Here is a 22,220-nt window from a genome sequence, read left to right as displayed (position 1 = left end):
AAATATTTTGTCTTCTATTGTGTCTAAGGAAAATATAATCCCCAAGACTCTTGCGATACTCTACAATTAAAAGATATGTTAAAGTACCTTTGACAGATGGTGCTGTAAGAGTCACTAAAATATAAATAGAATCCTAGGGTCATTTTTTATTATTGGGGTATATATATTTATATATATATATTTAAAATTTTTTAATTTTTACACAATTTTAAAAGTTACTTTCCATTTATAGTTATTATGAAATATTGGGGTCATTTCAGATAGTTAATACAAAATGGAAATCACAAAGGTGTATCTCAGGAAGCCATAATTATAAACACTAATTTTTTTATATCATGGTTCCTGGAGACAGGAGAAACTTCAGAGAGTAAGGGGTGCCCAAATAAATCACACTCTACCTGAACTTCTAAAAAGAGACAGATGTCTAATAGATTATTTTCTGTCCCTTCATTTCTAAACTTTTCTTCAAACTCATCAAGGCCTTCCTGACCCTCCACCTCTCCACCCTCTTGACTTTTCCGTATTTTCCCACTTAGCCGGGATCCAGTCAGTTATTTCAATCGTACTCTCACCAAACGTTTTAAATATATCTGTCACCTTGTCTTTGTCCTTCTGTAGTTCTCTCCTCAACAAGCTACTCCTGCTCCCAACTACTGATTTTGTTAAGCAAAACTCTCCAAATCAGTCACTCTGGCCTCCCTGAGGCTGGAACTTAGTAGTCTTTCTCTTCAGAGAACTTTCTTTTCTAACACCCCACCAAGATTTTACCTCTACTCTCCAGGCACTGCTTCATGTTGATTCTCTTACTCTCAATGTATGTCTCAACTACCTGTCCCTTAAGGAAAACATATTATCATGCAGACTCACCTCTCTACCCTTCACCTCAAAAATTGTGTACATTTTTGCTAAACTTCTCTTCCTCTGTCTTCCTTGGTATCCTGGAGAAAGAGGTATCCTATGATTCCCTCACCCTAACTCTGGGCTCTTGATCCAAGTATTTTTAACCATTGCCTTTTTCTTGAAAACCCTTCTTTCTTTAACCCCTATGGCATTAATTACTTCTATTTATTTTTCTCTCTTTCTGTGAAATTTTCCTCTCCCTGACTTATACCTGTTTTCCTTCTGTCCCCAGATAATATTTACCAGAGTTTCATTTTCAGAAATTTCCTCTTCCTCTCTCTTTCATTTGTTCCTTACTATTCATGTCTCTAATATCGACTCTCTCCTTCCAATCTCTCTTCCAGTTCTTTACCATCTGTAAATCTCTACTTGGATGTTATTCAGTCTTTCAAAGAGTATTTCTTTTAGCTCCTACTATGTGCCAAACACCAGGGATATAATGGTGTATGTGATGGATAGTTTACCTATTAATCATAGAAATAATAATTTTTGGAACCGGTTACTTTCAAATTTACTTCTCTCTCTCTTTTCCCTTTGGAAAGATTAATATTTGGGGTCACACACAAAAATACCCCTGAGTTTGAGAACTGTCTGTGCTATGTACTAGTAGTGGGGTCTTAGGAGAGTCACTTAATGTCCTGAGTTGTGGTTTTATTAGTACAAAATGGGGATAATGGTACCTATAACTAAGGTATCTCCATCTGCATTAGTCTAGATAACAAATGCCTAGATAATAATGTATAAGTTCCAAACTGAATTGACAATAGGAAATACAGGCTTTTTTCAGAATTCCCTTCTCCAACATTTTAGGAATCCCGACAGGAATGGTTCACAGTCCGCAAATCTGCCTAGACTACTGTAGTCTGGACAGCTTTTCCAAACCGCTTGGCCTTGTTATCAGCCACTCCAAACTGTAGCCACACTTCCCATACAACTTCTCCCATAGTGTGGACACAGACTTTGCTTTTAATTTGCCCAGGAACACTGTTATGTGTTGAGTTATGAGCTCTCCAAATTCGTATGTTGAAATGCTAACTCCCACTACCTCAGAATGTGGCCTTATTTGGAGATAGAGTCTTTGTAGAGGTAATCAAGTTAAAGAGAAGTCATTAGAGTGGCCCTAATCCAGTATGGATGGAGTCCTTATAAAAAGGAGGAATTTGGATACAAAGATACACAGGGAGGGAAGATGATGTGAAGAGACATAGGGAGAAGATGGCCATCTACAAGCCAAGGTGAGAGGCCTGGAACAGATCTTTCCCTCACAGCTCTCAGAGGGAACCAATGCTGCAGACACCTTGATTTTGGACTTCTAAACTCCAGAACTGTGAGACAATACATTTCTGTTATTTAAGCCATATAGTTTGCGGTAATTTGTTAAGGTAGCCCTTGGCAAGCTACTACAAGTAAGAGCAACTTCAATGTTTAACCAAACTTTACTGAAATCTAATAATAAAAAGGGCTTACAAGGTGAAAAGAAGTTTAAAACCAGGTTTCAGGGATGAGTATTCCTGGAATGTAGGTCATTTCTTGTACCAGGGAGTCTTCCCCTGTCCATTATTCTTAGCCTGCCATTGTCATGGTGCCGGGGCCCACTCACCCAAAAGGGGTGTCTTTCCCATCTCCATCCTACCCAGCATCCAGAGTCCTTCAACTTTTCCTAGCATAAAATGAAGGTAACACAGATTTTCTTCCATCCCCTCTAAGGCCAGATTCCTAGTTGTAATAGGAATCTATAGCAGTAGATTTCAACCCTTAGTGAAAACAATGTCTTCATGTGGGGTAGAACAGATTCTGCTCTCATCATCTCAAACTTCTCCATCTCCATCCCAGGGCTTCTATTTGCCTGAAAAAAGCTCACTGTGTTGCTTTTCCCAAACAAATGAAGAACTTGCCTTAAAAGGCGAAATTGAATCTTCAGTTATATGGAAGCAGAAACATCAGTTGGCTGTTGTACCACCTTTTCCAAACAAATTCCAGGCACCAAATATTTTTTTTTATCACAACATTGTTTATTTTGAAAAAATACAGAAATAATGTAAAAGTTCAACAGTAAACGAATTTTAAGAAAAGTGTGGTAGAATGTAACCTAGCCAATAACAATGATAGATATGGAGGCTGTGATAATGAGAAAAAATTATGGTATATTTTAATAGAAAAAAAACTGGATTAAAAATTTTTTACAATGATTACAGCTATGTAAAGAAACAAATCTACAGAAAGAAAGTTGGTAGCTAATTACTATTATTAGCTGCTGTAACTGTAGCTATTTGTATTTCAAAATACTACTATTTTATTTAATTTTTAAATGTTTTTTCATTGTGGTAAAAGTCACAATATAAAACATACTATTTTAACCATATGTAACTGTACAGTTCAGTGGCACTAAGTACATTCACATTGTTGTGCAACTCTCAGCATCATCCATCTCCCAAATTTTTCACCTTCCTAAACTGAAACTCTGTCCCCTTTAAACACTAACTTCCCATTCCTCCTCTCCCCCCGCCACACCCGCTCCGTCCCCCCGCCCCCTGGCATCAACCAGTGTACTTTCTGACTCTATGAATTTGACTATTCTAGGTACCTCGAATAAGTGGAATCAAACAGTACTTGTCTGCACCTAATTTATATTTGAATGCATTTCTCAGGTTAACTTAATATATGTCCTGCAAACAGATTGTACCTTTTTTTCCCCCTGTGCTATACAGTAGGCACTCACCAGCCAACTACTTCATGCATAGTAGTGTACATATGTCAATCCCAATCGTCAATCCCAATCTCCCAATCCATCCAACCCGCACCCCGCCTTGGCAGACACCAAAGTTTTTTTTAATGTGGTGGTACCTTCAGTTACAGTACCTCATTGCATACTTCTATTCATAGCACAAAGCCTGGCAAGTATCAATAGAAGATGCTAAATAAGTGATGGTATTTTTTCTTTGTTAGAAACATCACTGCTCAGCCAGTACCAAACCAGAAAGATTCCTTTGACTTCTCAACCTTCCTCCCTCCTATCCCCTTAGTCATGCCCTTCTCCATGGTGTCTAACCACTACTTTCTCATCATCCTTCAAGATCCCCTTAAAATGAATTTCGTGTAGGTTTCCCCAACATACTCAGTTAGAATCAACCATTCCTTATCTTTATTTCTAGAACACTTTATTCTAATTTACACTATAGCACATATTACATTGCATTTTCATTTCTTGCCCACACTCTTGTCTATCTTATTAAGATGTGAGCTCTAGGAGAGAGGCTTATGACTCCTTCATTTTGGTTTCCTTAGTCCCTAGCACATTTCATGGTACATAGTGTGTGCTGAATGAATATTGTTGAGTTAAATTACATAAATATAATCAAAGAAAGAGATTCTATGTTATTTCCCTTTATCTAATTTTAAGTATCTCAAAAACCAGAATTCACTTTTCTAGTCACTCTTGAATTCATTCCCTGTGAGGATGCTGATGAGGCCATTCCTCCCTCCCATACATGCAGTGAAAGGTAGGACATCAAGTCATTTCCTTGGAAACTTCGCTCTAGAGAAATAAAAATGACATTTTTAAAATTCACGAGACTGAAAATTTTGTTATCAATTATTCAATCACATTAATACAACATTACATTTAAAATGTATTCAGTTTTTACTAAAAGGATGAGTTTTCTGATTTCTTAAAGGAATGATTTGCTTATCTGCTAAGTTTATGAATAATTTTAATCCACCAGGACACATTTATTGAATTAAGTTTCCTGAGCACTCAGATCATGGATTGAAAGTCTTGAAATACATTTTCCTCAAAATGAACAACTTCCTTATAACAGAAAAATACCCATTTAAAATCTGTGTTCAGTATGGAAGAGGGAAAATTGTACAGGGTCCTTGGTATTCCTCTGCTTGTAGTTTCATTACGCCAATCTTTGCCTCACATGGCCATCTCTCTTCACACAACATCCTCCTTTCTTATAAGGACACCAGTCACATTGGATCAAGGGCTGGCTCTACTCCAGTATGATCCTGTTGACCTGAATCAAATAGACTGTCAGATGTTTCTCCAGCAAACATGGGTTTATTCAGAATCAACAGAGAATTTGGGGTCTGTAACCATTGTGGGCCACATGCAAGTCCTCCAATGGCAAGGGAAGGAGACGCTTTTATAGAGGGGAAAAGGAAGTTGGGAGGGCTATAATAAACAAAGAGTCTATGGCTTTTCATTGGCTGAGTCCTTGCAGGAAGGAAGAGGAATCTTTCTTCTTCCAGTTGAGCTCTGTTATCCTTGCCCTCACAGAGCATGTAAGCTCCCCCTTCTGGTCTCCCAACTCTGTTTAACTGATATTTCTGTTTATTAAAGTTTTTACACCCTCAACCTAACTAATTACATCTGCAATGACCCTGTTTCCAAATATGGTCACATTATAAACTGCTGGTGGTTAGAGCTTTGACATATGAATTTGGGTGGGAGGGGAACACAGTTCAACCCATACCACCAACTATGAAAAATTTTGTCATTGTACAAATAAATAAATGAAAACCTCTCTGGGGGCAAAGTTCAGTAAATGCCAAGAAAAGAAAAATTAACCATAAAAATGCTTGTATATAAGCAACAGTAGGAAAGAGGGTGTGAGTGACTAGATTATAGTTACTGTTGGAAACAGTATAGAAACACTTCTCCTTCCCCTCTTTGATATATGACTAGTTTAGAATCAAGGCCAATAAGATATAGTCTAAAAATACTAGGGTGCTTTCTAGTGTTTACTATTTGTAACATATTGGATACTTAATTTTGGACATTATCCTACAGTTGGATACCAGCTAAAATCATAACATTACTTTTTCTAAATTTAATATGGAATCCTATAAACATCTTAGTAGTCAGATTTCCTCAGGTTGATGAGTCTAACACACCCTTACTATGTATCAGATTTCTTTCTCTGTATAAGAAACAGTTTGAGATTGTATTTTTATGATTATATATATGGGCAAAATCGATCATTTAGTACATGTAAATAAGGTAAATAAACAAGAAACTTTCATCTATATAACATTTTAACTTTGTAAAGCATTTAATATTTACATTTTAATACTAAATGCTGTAGTTCTATAGTGTGACTTGGTTATAACTTGCATTCCACAGATAAGGAAACTATGTCACTCAAAAAGTAAATTGATTGACATTCAGTTAAGTGCTGGGAGACAGGATTAGCTCTCATTTCCATTGGCTCACAGCCTCATGATCTTATTAGTCTACTACTTATTAGAACATTTATCTCCAGTTCAAAACAGAGATTGATTGGGACCCCACTGTGAACAGGGGACTGGGACAGATGCAAAGTGATAGACAGGATTCCTATTTGATAAGATGGTTGCCACTTAGAGTGGTGCAAAATTTGCACAAGAAGTTTACTAACAATATACAGTAAATACTGAAATAATAGTACAACAAGTAAGCACTAAGAGGTTCATGAAAAAAGAGAGGAGAGAAGGGAGAGGGAGCCCCAGAGACTGGAATTGTAAACAAAGGCTTCATGGAAGAAGAAGGATTTGAACTGGGCTTTAAAAGAATCAAGAGGGAAAAGTCTCATATGCAATGGGGAATTATTGTAAATTTCCAAGTAGGATGGTGGAATGATAAAGGCAGCATCTTAGAAAGATATATTTGGTAGTCACAGTGCCTTTGTTCATGCTGGATAACTTGTCTGAACTCTCTCTCCATTCTCCCCCCCATTCCCAGTTTTTTCTGGATAACTTCTATTGGCCCTTAAAACCAAGTTTGGGTTTCAGAAAGCTTTTCTGATCTCTCCATGCAAGATTCCACAACACCTTCCCTTCTCCCTGCTAGGAAAAGTTCTCCTAATACCTTGTGTTTATTTCTGCATAGCAGTTATATTAAAATTATTTGTTCGTCTTCCCTACTTGACTATAAACTTCTTGAGGTCAGGAGCTATGCATATTTCCTTTCTACGACACCATCACAATGTATGCATCTAAAAAATAGTAACTGCTCAGTGAGCATTTGTTACTTTAATCTGAATAATAGTGATGTTCAGGATGTGTTAAAGAGGGAAAGACTGAAGCCCAAATGGTAAGTTCAGAAACCACTGCAACAAATCGGGCACTAAGTAATTAGTGCTTAAAGGAGCAGCCGCACTGCGGAAGTAAGAGGCGGGTGAGACATTTATTGGGGTGTGTGACTAACGAGATATGAGTAAAGAAGGAATAGATAGTTCTGAGGTTCTAAGTTTGACTTTCTAGGAAAATGAGAAGACATTGATTTTCTTCTTCTTTCGTAGCAGTCCTTGACTGGGCACCACGGACTTCTGGAGAGTTCTGGGGTAAAATTCAGAGTCCTTGAAGCTCTTGACATTATTAGCAAGTTTATGAGCGTAAGGTCATATATGTGTTTCCTCTGGGAGAGGCTTCATAGTTGTCATTAAATTTTTGGCAGTCTGGGTCTTTGAACTTGTTAAATACTACACTTTTATTCAAAAGTATAGTAGTAACTAAGCAAGAGCCATAGTTCTTCTGAGATACTGAATATTTAAAAATACTCACTGATGTGACATCTCACAGTATCTTTTATCAACTGTTGAAACCAGATTATGGAAAATAGAACATAATATTGAAGACCAAGAGCTCTGCCATCTCCTTACTGCGTGACTTTGATCATCTTGCCTAAGATTTTTCTCTTATTGTTAAATGGGAGACTAATAATACATGTCTCTTTGGGTTGCTGCAAGGAGTATAATGAGAAAATGTTTGTTATGTTTTTAGTACTCAGGATCATCTCATTATTATTTTTATTATTATTCTCATTCAACTTTAAAATGTCTTGACAATCCATTAATGTGCCAGCACTATCCTGGATGCTTCCCCTCTTTGCCATTATCTCAGTTAATCACCACCGTAATTTGATAGAGATCTATTTTATATTCAGGTTACAGTTGAGGTGCAGACAGGTAAGTACCTTGCCTGTGGTCACACAGCTAGCAAATGGCAGAGTCAAAATTGCAGGAGTCGGAAAACTCTTGTGTAATGTGGGGCAAACATGAGGGAGAGCACAGCACAGAGCAAATGGTCAATGCAGGGATAGGATGAGCAGCCAGGTGACAGATGTGACGCAGCAATTCCACGGAGACTTTCGGAAAGAGATAACAGCTTCCATAGCACATCATATTCTTGCTGGGCTAGAAATCCATCCCCGGCTTGTCCAGCTTTGGATCTCTAAGTGCGTGAATGTGAACTGCGTGTGGGTGAGAGAAAGTGACCTCAGGGAAAATGAGGCTGGGTGTGAGAATAGATAAGTCATGACCAGCTGCAATGATGATTCTAAATGTTCTTTCACTTTAGCCTATCAAACACTGATACAAATTGGAATCCAAGTTTACATTAAGCATTGTCCAGATATGTTTCCTATGTGACAGAAAGCATTTTTAATTCAGCCCTTGAGGCCAATGGAATATTTCACACACACACACACACACACACACACACACACACACACACACACACACACACACACACACACAAAGTGACCAGAAACTACTATGTACTCACGTAATAGTCCAAGTCCACCACTGTCAAGGATTGTGTTATATTTTTATCCTTGTGGGCAGCCCTAAGACTTGGTTGTTTCTAAGCCTGAACCTTCCAAAGATGACTCAAGCCCACTGTATCAAAAGTGGGATTCCAAACAATAAGGACAGGGACCTTGAGGGAAATCAGTCGAAGACATTTTGTCATTAAACAAGAGTCCTGGGTATAAAGGAGAAGAAAGGGACAACACCAATCCACAGTAGGGCCTGCAGACCAGGAGTGACTCCTTCTTCAAACAGAAACTCTGAATTGTGTTCCTTCGTTTTCTGCAGCTTTAACCTGTGTGAGACCCCTTTAAGCACAATGGTAGCCTAGGGCAGTAAATTGCTGCCTTTTAAGGAGGCAGATAATGTTTACATAGGCTAAAACATTCATTTCATGATTGTTTTGTTGGTAATTGTCTATCCAGTCCTTTTGCTACTCATCCTTTTACCTTTAGCTGTATTTTTTTTGACAGTTTTAGAGGAGAGTCAAGGAAAAGAGGAAATGAACCACATCTAGAATAAATATTAAGATTCACAAAATTTGGAAGAGATACACAATTAACACTACACATATTGTATTGATCGAGATTACGATTTTGGATTATATTTAGATTAGAAGGCAGTGGACGTTAGCACATTAGCTCTGACTTGGAAGGGACCTGCATTTGAATCCTAGCCCTGTCTCCTATCTTGTCCTTGAGTCTGAAAATCAACCTTCTCAAAACCTCCACTTTCTTATATGTTAATGGGAATAGTAATGCTCACTTCCTAGGGTTTTTGTGAAGATTAAAAACTATGATCTATATTAACTGCTAACACACGGAAGTGCTACTTCACACCTGACTATTCATGGCTCCAATAATTATGGCTAATTAGAAATCGGCCGTAGATTATACTTTTATTAAATGGTTGAATGGGTTTCTATCACTGTAGGTTTCATTGGACTATGTTATGAGCAAGACTGTTACTTAAATGACTCTCGGTATAATTAGACCTTATTAGAGGTTGTAATAAGTCTTGCAGTATTCTTGTCATTATCCCAAAATCATTGGACTATTATACTAAAAATTGCTAAATTATGGGTGGAATAGAACATTTATCCTCAACCTTTTAGAAGCCCATACTCCATTCAGTATAAAAAAAAGTGTGGTAATGAAAATAGAAAAAAAGAACAACCCCAAAGCCTCAAAACCATCATGCTGCATATTATCTTTCTTAGCAGGAAGTTAAAAGGAAGAAGTTGAAAATGATTGACATAAAACAAGTTATTTTCATTATCAGTAGGTTTTAATGTGCATGTAGTGAGTTGTGCCCATCTCCAGTCAGCTAGGGTTCTGAATGAATAAACATCTTCCAAAAGGGCATAATATTTTACCAAGAAATAATATAGGGCCAGTAAATTTTTGCCACAGCATGTTCCTTGTTTTGAAGAACTATAATTAAGAAGCTTGTTCAGTATTTGGCAATTAAAACAATGATCTAATTAGACTGATTGCACAAGCTAATTTCTAGCCCCAGATGTGGGCCTACCTGTTAGCTAAGCAAGGATCCTGTGCTTGGGCATTCGTGTCTGCATCCAAACCAGAGAGCACGGGGGCAAAGGCCCAGCTAGGGCACAGACAGAGCTCCTTGGGCAGGAGCTGTCCTGGGATTTCCCTGAGGTAGGAAATATACGTAGCCCCCTGTTGGAGGACTTTAGACTCTTTTCTTTCATAAACAAAGTCTCCAACCTGGTTGTCAAATGTAAATGGATGCTTTTAGCATCTTTAAAGCCAGTAAGTACTACCTTCTTTTTTTTTTTTTTTCCCCCCCTTTTTATTGAAATGGGAAAGTGAGGGTCACTGATTGCTGTTGACTTGGAATCATAGAAGATCAGTGCCTGAGAGAATCTTTGAGATTCATTGGTGAAGCTCCCTCTTCAGGCAAATCGAGGCTTGGAGACGTGCGTAGAATCTGGAGTCCTAACTTAGGGCCCTGCATTAGAAGTATTGGCCAGCTTTTTTTTTTTTTTTTTCCCTATAATTTTTACTTTATTGGAAAGAAATTTAGTTCTCTTTCAATCTTTTACCTGTAAAATACAGGGCTTTTTGGGAAGATGTTAGGTGTGTCCGTAAACTGAAGGAAGTCACATCAACTGTGACAATAGATGGGAAGGCTCATAGGTTACGAATGCCCCCTCTCTGTACCTCAGTAGCCAACAATCTTCTTTAAGGACCGTTGGCTTCTGTTTCCGGCTCATAGTCTCTTGGATGCCTGCCAGGAACCATCTTTGATGATGTGAAAAATCTGAGTGTGTATAGTTGCTGGAGGGAAGCTTTACATTTCTAGCGAAGAAGCAAATAATTGAAAACTTAACTAGAATTCACCCTGTTTTGTTGGGTAATTGTTACTTCAAAAAATAGAGTATTTGCTTCTCCCTTCCCAACCAACCATTTATCTGGGAAACAAGTTATTAGCAACTCAGAACTGCTCAGTGGAGCTGGGGAAAAATGGTGTGAAAAGTGAGGAAACGTAACTGGGATAATGAAAACAAAATATTTCACAATAAAATCTCTTCCAAGTCATCCATTTTATAAAAATCATTTTGGTAGAAAATGTGTACAGTGTCTCAAAATTTTTCCTCTTCATTTTTTAAAACAGATTTAAAGTAGAACAAAAATTAGACTTCAAAGAAGCTTTGTATTCACTGAATATAACTGAGATATTTAGTGGTGGCTGTGACCTTTCTGGAATAACAGGTAATATGGAAAATTATTCTTATATTATCATGTAAATATGTTTTCTTAGTAATGATGTTAACTGACTGATCTTAAAACTGAGAGAGCATTTGGCCCCAGAAAATACATACACAGAGAATAAATGTCATAGTCATGTCAAGCTGTCTGTAAACAAGCACTCAATTTTGCACTTAAGTAGTTTTGCTTAATGAAAGTCAGACAGCATTATAGAATGTTAGATAAGCCTTCTAACCATGCTTACAGTGAGACTGTGTAGGAAAAGTATTATATGGGCTTTTATTCCAGCCCTGTTTGGATTTCCTTATCTGAATAATGGGAATTACAACTTTGAGGCTCTCATCTAAGCAGAGCTAATAAAACTTTTATAAACCAATTAGCAAATGTTAATTCGGTAATATTAGAGGCCATAAAATAGGCATCCACAAGCTGCTGGATGATGAACACAATCTAGAAATTGTAATGCTGCAGTTTGTAGATTTAGCTTGAGGCTGACAACACATCTGAGGAGATGGAGCTTTTATGCTAACTGGCACCCGGGAAATTGTGTACGGTTAAGACACTTACTTACACAACAAAGCCCAAGACAGTCTTTAATTTTTCTCATCCTGGCAGTACCCACTAGTTCAAAAATAACTAAAGAGAAAAAAATGGATGAAGAGGGCCAATTTGTCCTAAGTTATCTGCCCTTTTTTAAATTCAGTCTTCTGTTTTATATATATTAAAAAAAAAACAGTCCTAATGATACAGGCTTGTCTGTCTGATGGGGTTGGATATCATAACCCAGCATTATTGTGTATTCCTGTATAAAATTTGGGCTTTGGAGAAGTATTCATTAATTTATGCACGCATCAATTATGTGAGTAAATGAATAGAATGAATGAGTTTTCCTGGCGGAGGAGGTGGGTGGGGTACACAGGTGACATATCTGTTCATTATCACCTTCACGCATGATTTAGCTGTTTGTTCTCACACTGCCGGATAGATCTGACTTCTCTGACAATTTCATCAGCATCAGGAATGAGACAGTCAGAATTAAATACTGCAACAGGATGCTATCTAAGTGTGTCCTGGAATGCAGCCACCTCACCAACTTGAAATAAACCAAACCATTTTTTAAACACCTCTTCCTCTTAAATTTCTTTCTGGCCTTCGGAAGCTCACTTGCTATATCTGAGACTTTCAAACAGCCACTCGCTCTGCAGATTCCCAGCAATTTGTGACTTCTATAACATCTCCTTTTACAAGAAGATTTACGTAAGAATAAATGTCCAACATTTTTTGCTCTGAGTTGCCTATTTGAGTTGTTTTAACTACGTTAAAATATTCGTCTCAAAGTTTCCAAAATAACTCTATTGAAAACATTTCATTCAAAACTTGTGAATGACATGAGTATAAGATAGTGTCTCTTTTGTGTAACTATCACACAGCACTAGCATTGGACTGGTTCACAGTAGCCTTTAGCAAATGTTTTTTGTCTACTTACAAATGGTAAATAGGGATGGCAGGGAATTAATTCACTATTCTCCTGAAGACCAGAAATAGTGCCAGCCTTGGCTGTGGTTGTTCTATTTCAGGCAACAAGACAGAACCAAAGAATCAAAGTAGTTAAAACGTAGTCAACCCACACTAATGATGTGGATGCCCCCTTTTCTCCATCTTACATGTTTCTATCACTAGACATAGCCTTATCCATTGATTTATTTATTTGGTAAGTATTTATTGAAAGCCAACTATGTGCCAGGCAGTTTTCTAGAGCTGAATAAAATCTACAAATTCCCTCTTCTAATGAAGTTTACATCTGTTAGGGCAGATGGACAATTAACAAGTAATTAATTAATTAAATGGTGAGGTGATAAATGCTATGGATTAACTAAAATAGAGTCATGGGATAAAGAGATTTAGATCAGATAAGAGCAGAATTAGACATGGTGAGAAGGGACAATTGCTTTGAGGAAGTGTCATTTTTGCTGAGACCTAAGTAACAAGGGAGCCAATCAGGGAAAGTTCTGGGAAAAGGGATTTTGAACAGAGGGTGAGGTGGGGCTAAAGTCTTGATGCTTGACCTTGTAGCTGGAGCTACTGGACGCGGAGAGGAGGGTCGGAGATGAGGATGAGAGGTAATCAGGGGCCCAGACAGAGTCATTACAAGCAGTTTGGAGTTATTTTTAGGAAGCCATTTTTTATGCAAATAACCCTTTGATGACTTCTCTCTATCTTGCCTGAGGGGATTCACTTTTCTGTAAGCTGTCAGAGCTGGTTCTCCTTGACTAAATTATTTCTTCATGAATCCTTCTAAATTCGGTCGTCTTGGTGGAGTCTACCTGCGTCACATCAGCTTTCTCTCTCACGAGGGACAAACCTCCTTTCTCTTCAAGTTTCAAGGCTCGCCTTCCTTTCCTCACCCTTCCGCCACCACTGAACTCACGACCACCTTTCCGTTGTCTCTCTGAGGAACATTGTCAGATCTATCTGTTCTGGACGCAGAGGGGTGGCAGGTGGCTTCTGAACTCATGGTTTCACTCCCCCTTCTCAAGGAGACTCTTCACAGGTCACTATGCCAGAAACGCTTCACACGTACATCAGTTCCACCAAGGGGAGGAGAGGGGCCTTCTCTCTCAGCTTGTTTCCACGGCAGAACAAAACGTTATTAAGACACTATCTTACACTGAGAAATTTGACAGGTTTTAAAGCATAGCTCTGAAGCGATTTTGTAACAGATGACACAAAAGCTCTTTAGACTTTGATCGCCTCATCAGTCTTGAAGGAAAGTAAATTTTGTTCTAAACTCAGATCAAAACCCAATACAGAAGTTAAAAGGCAAGTTGGCTTTGAGGTCGAAGACATAGGGTGGGATTAATTCAAATCTGTAAAGCCTTTTTCATCTTGCCTGTAGATCATGACTAAGGGAGGCAAAACCCTTTGTCCATTCAAATATTTCACTTAGTGGGGTACCTGATTTGAGGCTTATCGCCTTCCATCTTTATCTTTTATATCTGAGCTAAACTTGGTGTCTCCATATCTTCTCTACCTCATCTCTGCAAGAGCTAAACCTAAACCGCATTTATCTCTAGCAAATTAACTAACTTGGAAAGAGTTTGGATTCTTTTCCTTTTCCTTTGTTCATTTGAAAATATAATTCACCTGGGATCCAATAAATAATAGCCCTGAGTTTTAACCCTTCAATGCACTTTCATATTTTCCTACAGATTCCTCTGAGGTGTATGTTTCCCAAGTCATGCAACAAGTTTTCTTTGAGATAAACGAAGATGGCAGTGAAGCTGCAACGTCAACAGGTAGGACAAATGATGTCACAGCAAGCCAGGAGGAAGGACTGGAGGAAATGAGCGTGAGGGTGCTGCCACTCTGTGGTCCTCTGATCTCCTTTTCTCCTCCTGCTGTCCAGTACACTGAAGGAAGGGAAAAATGGCTATATAAGCTATTTATGCATCTGTGCGGCTGGAGTTTAAGGCAAAAGAAAAGGGAAGGGACTTGATTACGAGTTGAGGCTCATCTACTGATATCTACTTATTTGTAGATTGGATTACCTGCCCATTAGCAGATAGGACCCTTGGAGAAAACTTTAGGCTCAAACCTGAAATCACGATTGCTCAGGAATGTTCACTCTTAAGAAATTGTATTAATTTCATTCTTCCTTTGAGCTCTTAGTCCCTACTTTTCTAATTTGACTCTTGTTATCTCTATGGCAGTGGCTCTCGAACCTAGCAGCACGTTAGAGTCAGCTGAAAAGCTTTTAAAAATTCTGTGCCCAGACCGCACCCCAAAATAATTAGATCGGTATCTCTGCAGATGAGATTCAGCCTTCAGTATTTTCTTACCTTTCCCTAAGTGATAACAATGTGAATCCCAGGTTGAGAAACACTGCTCTGCAGTGACTTGGAGCCTATCCTTGCAACTGCGAGTGTAATGCATAGGCCAGCAGCATCAGTGCCCCTTGGGAACTAGTTAGAAATGCAGAACCTCAGGCTCAACTCCAGACCTATTAATCCAGCATCTGCATTTTCCGAGGTCTCTTGGTGACTTGTGTGCACATTACAGCTTGAGAACCACTTCTATGATATATTTCCTTGAACAAATGGCATTTTGAATAGTATCTGTGCTGCATAAAAGTAATACTCAAAAAATAATTGGAGAAAAGCCTTAAATTCAATTAGAAATGGAAGGGCAACTTTAATGAATTCCTCATAAGTCTATTTTAATTCTTCAGACCATTTGGACTTTAACCTGTATGTAAAAGATATGCATCCTTTAAATAGTCATATTGATAAATTTATATCCACATTATTAATGTCTTGATTAATTTATAATGCTATGTAATGGCGATGGATTTTGACATCTGGGTGGGGCACACTGGACTCCCTCTACTGTTGTGTCATCTCCTGAAGGACTTTGCATTACTGTGCTCAAGCAACTTAGATTGGAGGGGATGAGCTATTACAATCCTTGGAGAAATCAAAGGTGGCTTTGGGATGAAGTTGCTAGTTCACGTAGACAAATTTTCCACTTGCTTTTACACAGAATTGGAAGAGTCCTTATTGATCATTGTCTGATCCTCTCATTATGTCGGTGGAGAAACAGGCCCACATGTGAAGTGGTTTGCCTAAGGTCATGCTAATAATAGACAGTAGGGTTTGGACTGAAATCAGGTTCCCTGACTTCAAGTTCAGAACTCTTTCTGCTATCACCTGATGCCTCTTGTTTTAAGCGTAGAGTTCTCTAAGAGGATGTAACAATCATTAAGGGATCAGCAGTGACCCTGATGTATCACACTTAAATAGTTAGTGTGAGTGTTTTGACTTTCAGGCATCTACTCAGTGGATGCTCAGGAACAAAGGAACTCAAGTATCCACCCAAGTGAGAATGGGCGTGATCCTGACTGTGCTTTTCTGTATTATCTCATTAATTCAGACATGAGTCTATATTCACTGGTAATTTGGTTATCATAGCCCTGATATTTCAGGTAGAAGAATGCCATGCATTTAATATTACTAAGGTTATTTTGGATTGTGCAGGGGATCAGAATATGCCACCCCCAAATATGCCATTTTTGCAGAAGAGTTATTTTGAGCTGAAGGCAATTGAGAAACAGCAGATACAAAGAGAGCTCTCTACCCTCCTCTTACATGTCTAAAATCAGGGCATAAATTTCCCTTGTGGAGGTATCTCCCTTCTTGTCTTCCATGCCAAGAGAAGGAACATTTGGCATAGGAGATGAAAGTTGCCACTGATATGAGTCTGCATAAGAAAACCTTGCTAAATAATCCTTATATACCGTTAATTTTCCCCATATATTTACCTTCCCACAATTTACCACCCCCAGACACTCAAACCCCTTTTCCTTTGTGTAGTCACTTCTCCACAATTTACCACTTTTTGTTAAAATGATATAACCGCTTCTTTGGGTATTCGCTTCTCTTCTGTGAAGCTCCTGTGTGGATACAAAATAAAACCATTTCTTTTGTTAATCTGTCTTTTGTCAGTTTAATTTGCACACCCCAGTTACAAACAAAAAGTGTAGAGGAATAGTTTTTTCCTTCTCTACATTTGTTTTTCAATTCTGGTCACGTGTTGCATTTTAAAAACTATGTTCATAGGTCTGAAAAAATTATACAAAATTATTACATTACTGGTAAATAAAACATCTGGATTGAGTGCAGAAATATTTAATCTAGAAAGAAAAACAATTCAGCCATTTAAATTTATCCACTCTGAAATATTGATAAATGCCACAATGGAGGAGCATGATACAAATTATTATAGTAAATAATTGTTAAGGCAGCAAACCTCTCCTTCTAATATCATAATAAAAATCCCATACACATCCACAGCACAAATCCTAAAAGTTCTGAGCTCACAGAATAATTTTGGAAAAGTTAAAAAAAGTAAATTTGAAGTCAGATGTGATTACTACAAGCCTGGAGAATAGAAATGAAGTACAAACATACCTGGATAGGAATTAGGAGTTGAAAAATTATGAGATAAATCATATAACGCAAATAAAAAGTGAGCAGAAAGTTACTGCTTAAAAGATGAAATTTTCAACTGCTTTCACTACACTGAAACTAGTTCTGGCTTTCTTCTTCCTTGAGCATAAATGTGAAGTTAGAATTATTCAATGAGTAATCCAATATTTATTCTTCTGCTCTTCGATTTTTAAATTTATTCCAAATTTCTTTGTATTTAGAAAATGGTTATTTTTCCACATGTTAATTTCTCAAACAAAATGACCTTTCCTGTCTACAAAAACTAGTATGGACATTATGGATATATTTTCTTTACTGATCTTTTAATGTGCACATCTAAATAACTGTTGTCTCTGTTTCATAGGCATACACGTCCCTGTGATCATGAGTCTGCCTCAAAACCAATTTATAGCAAACCATCCGTTTCTGTTTATTATGAAGAATAACCCAACAGGTACCTTTTTGAGAATTCCCTGGGGGAACTGCTTAAGTTAAATAGACCTAGTCCTAGATGCTAATCTCAGTCTATACATCTGAATCATTTGTTCTTTCAATTTATTGAATTTATTTTAATTTTTTCAAAAATTCTCTAGTGTCTATTTCTTGAGTGCTTGTTTTGTACCAGGCATTGTGTTCTAAGAGATGACAGTGACCTAAAATAGAGCAATAGTAGTAATAGCTGCCGAGATAGTTACTGTACGTGCTGGTGATTTTAAATACCAATCTCGACAGCTAACACCATTCCAATAAGTTAGATATTTGATGAATAAAGACATAGATGCTCAGAGAGAGGTTGTGTAGTTTGTCTAAGCTCATACAACTGAAAAGTGGTGGTGAGAATAAGACTTTTTTGTTTCAGAAGTCAACTTTCCTTTCAATGATGCCATAATGGGAGTGGAAATTGGAAGTTGCACAGTTGTGAAAGTTTTCATAGGTAGATTCCAAAAGAATAAGTGACTAGCTATAGGCTCTGAGTGGGATGGAGGAGTCAAATATTATTCCAAATCTCCAATTTGGGCAATTGTGAAAGATAATGCACAAAAGGTAGGGGTACAAAATGTAGGGGTAGTAGTCGATTGGACTGGCGTTAGACACAATGGCAACGTAAATGCGGATTGTCTGAGTAGATGTTTTTGCAATTTCTCTTATGAAAAAGAGAGGCCAGAAATGTGGATACAGTGAGGAAACTTTCTTTAAGTGTATATTTAGGACTTCTCAGGAGTCATAACCCCATGTGAGGACTATAAACCAGGGGAAAAGAGATCATATCTTATTCATTTCTTTATCCAGCCCAGTATTTGGCAAAGTGCCTTGCACTTAATATCAGTGCCCCTAGACATTGAAGGTTTGCACTTGGGGTTCAAGTCCCAGCTTAATGAACTAATAGTTGTAAGACAAGTCACTTACACTTTCTAAGCCTTATTTTCCCCACCTCCTATTTGAACATAATATTAGTACTTATAGAGTTAAATAAAAGAATATATGAAACCTGTGACACTGCCTGGCACATAGTGTTCATTGTGAATACATCAATACATGTAAATGAGTGAACGACTGAATAAATGAAGGAAGAAAAATGGAAATTTTCTCTATATAAATTGTTTTACGTGGAGAAGAGGCAGAGTTAATTTCAGAATCTGAATCTGTTAGATTAACTAGCAATACTGGCCCCCTAAGGGATATATCAGTCTCTTTTTTCAAGTTCCATGAAACTAATGCTGAATGACCTTTCTGAAAGTTATATCTTGGAAACAATGGGACAGTTTCAGATTTGCTGAGATTGTATTAACACAACTTCAATTCTAGTAGTGGATGTGTCAGTGTTAAGAGATATTCTGAGTATGTCATTTGATCTATACACCTTTAACCTTAGGATAACTCTAATTTCTTGCCATCAGTGTGTAGCTATTGAGTATGGAGAACAGAAAGAAATGAAGCTCATTGGGCATCAATGCACTAGGAAATAATGGTGTTTAGAATAATGATGTTTGACTCTTTATTTTCCAAGTTGATGACTATGGGCATGTAATAGCTATCAGTTAAACAGCAGTGAAAATTCAAAACCCAAAATAATTCACTTATTTATTTATGTATGGTAATAATTAACTATCAGACCCTTAATGACAATTTCCACTGTTTTATGATCTCTATTGTAATGAGACTTTCTAAACTAGGGTTACTCCCTTAAAGTATTGTTTAAAATGAATGGCCACTCATTTATTGGAGGCTGTAAATTGTTGCCATATAAAATGTAGAATGGGTTATTACCTTAAGACAGTACACATTCAGTGATTTATTTATTTTTCCTCTCACAAATGAACTGAAGAAATCATGGGGATTAACGAAGCTGGTGATTTAGCATGGTATAGTAAACTACTAAATGGCTTAATGATTTATATAAAATATATTCATTTGACAATTTCTGGAGTATGAGGGTGAATAATTTTAGATTTAGTACAACCAATTTTTACCTAAATTTTAAATTTTGTTTTGGTCAACCGATCCTCTTATGCAAAATCCATACATTACTTGTATTTTCCTATCAGTATTTGACTTCCTATCATATATATTTCAGTATATTCATCCAAACCTCTTACCAAGCCAAACTTCTAGGGAAATGAAGGACAATTTTTCTTCTTTTAGGCTGAGGGTATAGGCCAGCGTTAGAGACTTTCAGAAGAAAATTGTCAAAGATACTACATGAAATGTGCCATTTCTCAGAAAGTAGTGAATCTTGGTTTTGAAACTGACAGTATTCCATACATAATAAACAAATGTTGTGTTTATAACTCTTTCAGGTCATGGGTTGAAGGGAGAAGCAGACTGCAGGGTATTCACTGAGAAATCTTTTTTTCTAGGTCATTAGCTTTGGTTATGCTATTGTATTTTTACATTATGAAGTAAAAACTGCTTCCATCTGATGGAGATGTTTTATAACTATATTGATTAAATATGAGGGACACTTCTTAAGAAGTGGGCATGAAAAGAAATGTGGAAACAACAATGATTTCTGCTTCAGCCTGCCTCTGAATCCACTGTGACTATGTCATGGAAGATTTCACTAATCTGTCCAATTTAGTAGTGAGTAGATTGGTGATTGCATGAAGACTCTACTCAAAATGTGGTTCTCTTGGTCAAAAAAAACAGATTGAAAAGGCTGGGACAGATGGCTTTTTTTTTTTTTTTTTTAATTTATGGCTGTGTTGGGTCTTCGTTTCTGTGCGAGGGCCCTCTCTAGTTGCGGCAAGCGGGGGCCACTCCTCATCGCGGTGCGCGGGCCTCTCGCTGTCGCGGCCTCTCTTGTTGCGGAGCACAGGCTCCAGACGCGCAGGCTCAGTAGTTGTGGCTCACGGGCCCAGCCGCTCCGCGGCGTGTGGGATCCTCCCAGACCGGGGCTCGAACCCGTGTCCCCTGCATTGGCAGGCAGACTCTCAACCACTGCGCCACTAGGGAAGCCCGGGACAAGTGGCTTTTATGTAATGTCCTATACTTCTCAGTGTTTAGAACTTTACACTATTATCTTCAATTTATGAGGTTAGTTTCTATGAAAGTTACTTCAAGAATTCCCCAAGCAAGCAATTCTGGTAAGCATTTTAATGCCATAGAATTATAAAGACACAAGAGTTACTGTTGATTCCTATTGTGGCTAAATATAGTATACATCCTGAGGAAGTTATATATATCTCTATCTATCTGAAAAATAGAATATTTGTTCTCTTGTGTTTGGGGAATTATTCTGAGATTTTTGAGGCAAAGTATTATTAATTATAATCATAAAAAGAAAGAAATCTGCTGAAGATTATGTCTATTTCCATGTTATAGATTCTTTTAAGACTGTGTCTGTCTTTGGACTGAACAGTAAGGAGTTAATGAAAGAGGGTTCTTCCTTTTTATTTCATTTCTGCCATTGTTATTTCAAATACATGTAAGCTTTAAAATTATGTAAAATTTTATTTTGTCACTTTTGAAATAAACCTTTATTACATATGACTTTAAGGGACATAACTCAAGGCAACGCTTGACATTGAGCCACTTCCCTTACCCTAGTGGAAAAGAAAGGTGAATGGATTTTAACACCTCATTTATTTCTGTTTTGTCCTCTAGTTCTTAGTTCCTTTTCACTTGCACACGCAGAATGGCTGGAAACAGATGTTTACGTGTTTACATTTATGCTTTATACTATATCACCGGTGAGGATTTGAAAGCACTAGAGATGTGAAAATATTGTCTTTAGCAGTAAGTTTGATTCAGAGCTGAAGGAAGAGATCGGAAAAGCTGCACTTTTAACCCCAATGGTTTATATTACATGCATAAAGAGATGACTGCTAATACCTTAAATTTAAAATGCGTCCATGCTCATCACCATTTTATTATTCCACGTTTGCCTGACTGAGTCTCTATATTTAGGAGAACACCTCTCTGTCACTTTATTTTTGCTTTCCTTTATGAAAAACAGGACTAATGCATTTTCCATGACAAGCTGTTGTGGGTGTTAATTTACTTCATAAATTATCAGAAAATGATTAATAATGATATAATTATCTATTTTAGACAAAGGAGTGGGTTTTGCTATTAGACATTGCCTATTTACCTTATAGAGAAAAAAGACAATGATTTGTTAAAATATTAAGAAATATTCATTATTGTCATTTTTTTCTCCAGAAATTCCGAAAGTTTTTTTTTTTCTTTTCCTAGATTCAATTTTGTTTATGGGAAGGGTGACAAATCCTGACACCCAGAAGATGAAGGGAAGAGATTTGGATTCACTGTGAATGAAAAGCACAGACTCAGAATATGGAAAATAGTTGATTGGTGACATATCATCAAATATTTTCTATATATCTTTTTCTGTTTTAAACTGTGCCTTTATTAATCTGTATTCATAAATAAATGAAATTATGCATTAAATGTTTTTGTTCTTTCTGTATTTTTATAGAGTATACATGAATCAAAAGCAGTGAACTTACATAAGATATTAATATGTTAGAACAATCCATCTAAGATAGCTTAGATATCAGATTCCTGTCTTA

The 22,220-nt window shown here is 37.3% G+C and overlaps 1 protein-coding gene across 1 annotated transcript in view; it reads left to right on the top strand.

Moving 5' to 3' along the window:
- SERPINI2 (serpin family I member 2) overlaps positions 1-21,962 on the top strand; it is a 31,413-nt gene extending 9,451 nt beyond the window's left edge. Inside the window, exons 6-9 of the mRNA XM_068547401.1 lie at positions 11,112-11,209; positions 14,416-14,502; positions 17,555-17,644; positions 21,886-21,962. Coding sequence (XP_068403502.1) covers positions 11,112-11,209; positions 14,416-14,502; positions 17,555-17,644; positions 21,886-21,962 — 352 coding nt within the window. The remainder of the gene's footprint in view (positions 1-11,111; positions 11,210-14,415; positions 14,503-17,554; positions 17,645-21,885) is intronic.
- The last annotated feature ends 258 nt before the right edge of the window (positions 21,963-22,220 follow it).

The sequence above is a fragment of the Eschrichtius robustus genome, chromosome 6, assembly GCF_028021215.1.
Source record: "Eschrichtius robustus isolate mEscRob2 chromosome 6, mEscRob2.pri, whole genome shotgun sequence".
Lineage (NCBI taxonomy): Eukaryota > Metazoa > Chordata > Mammalia > Artiodactyla > Eschrichtiidae > Eschrichtius > Eschrichtius robustus.
This window is presented reverse-complemented; position numbering and strand designations above follow the sequence as displayed.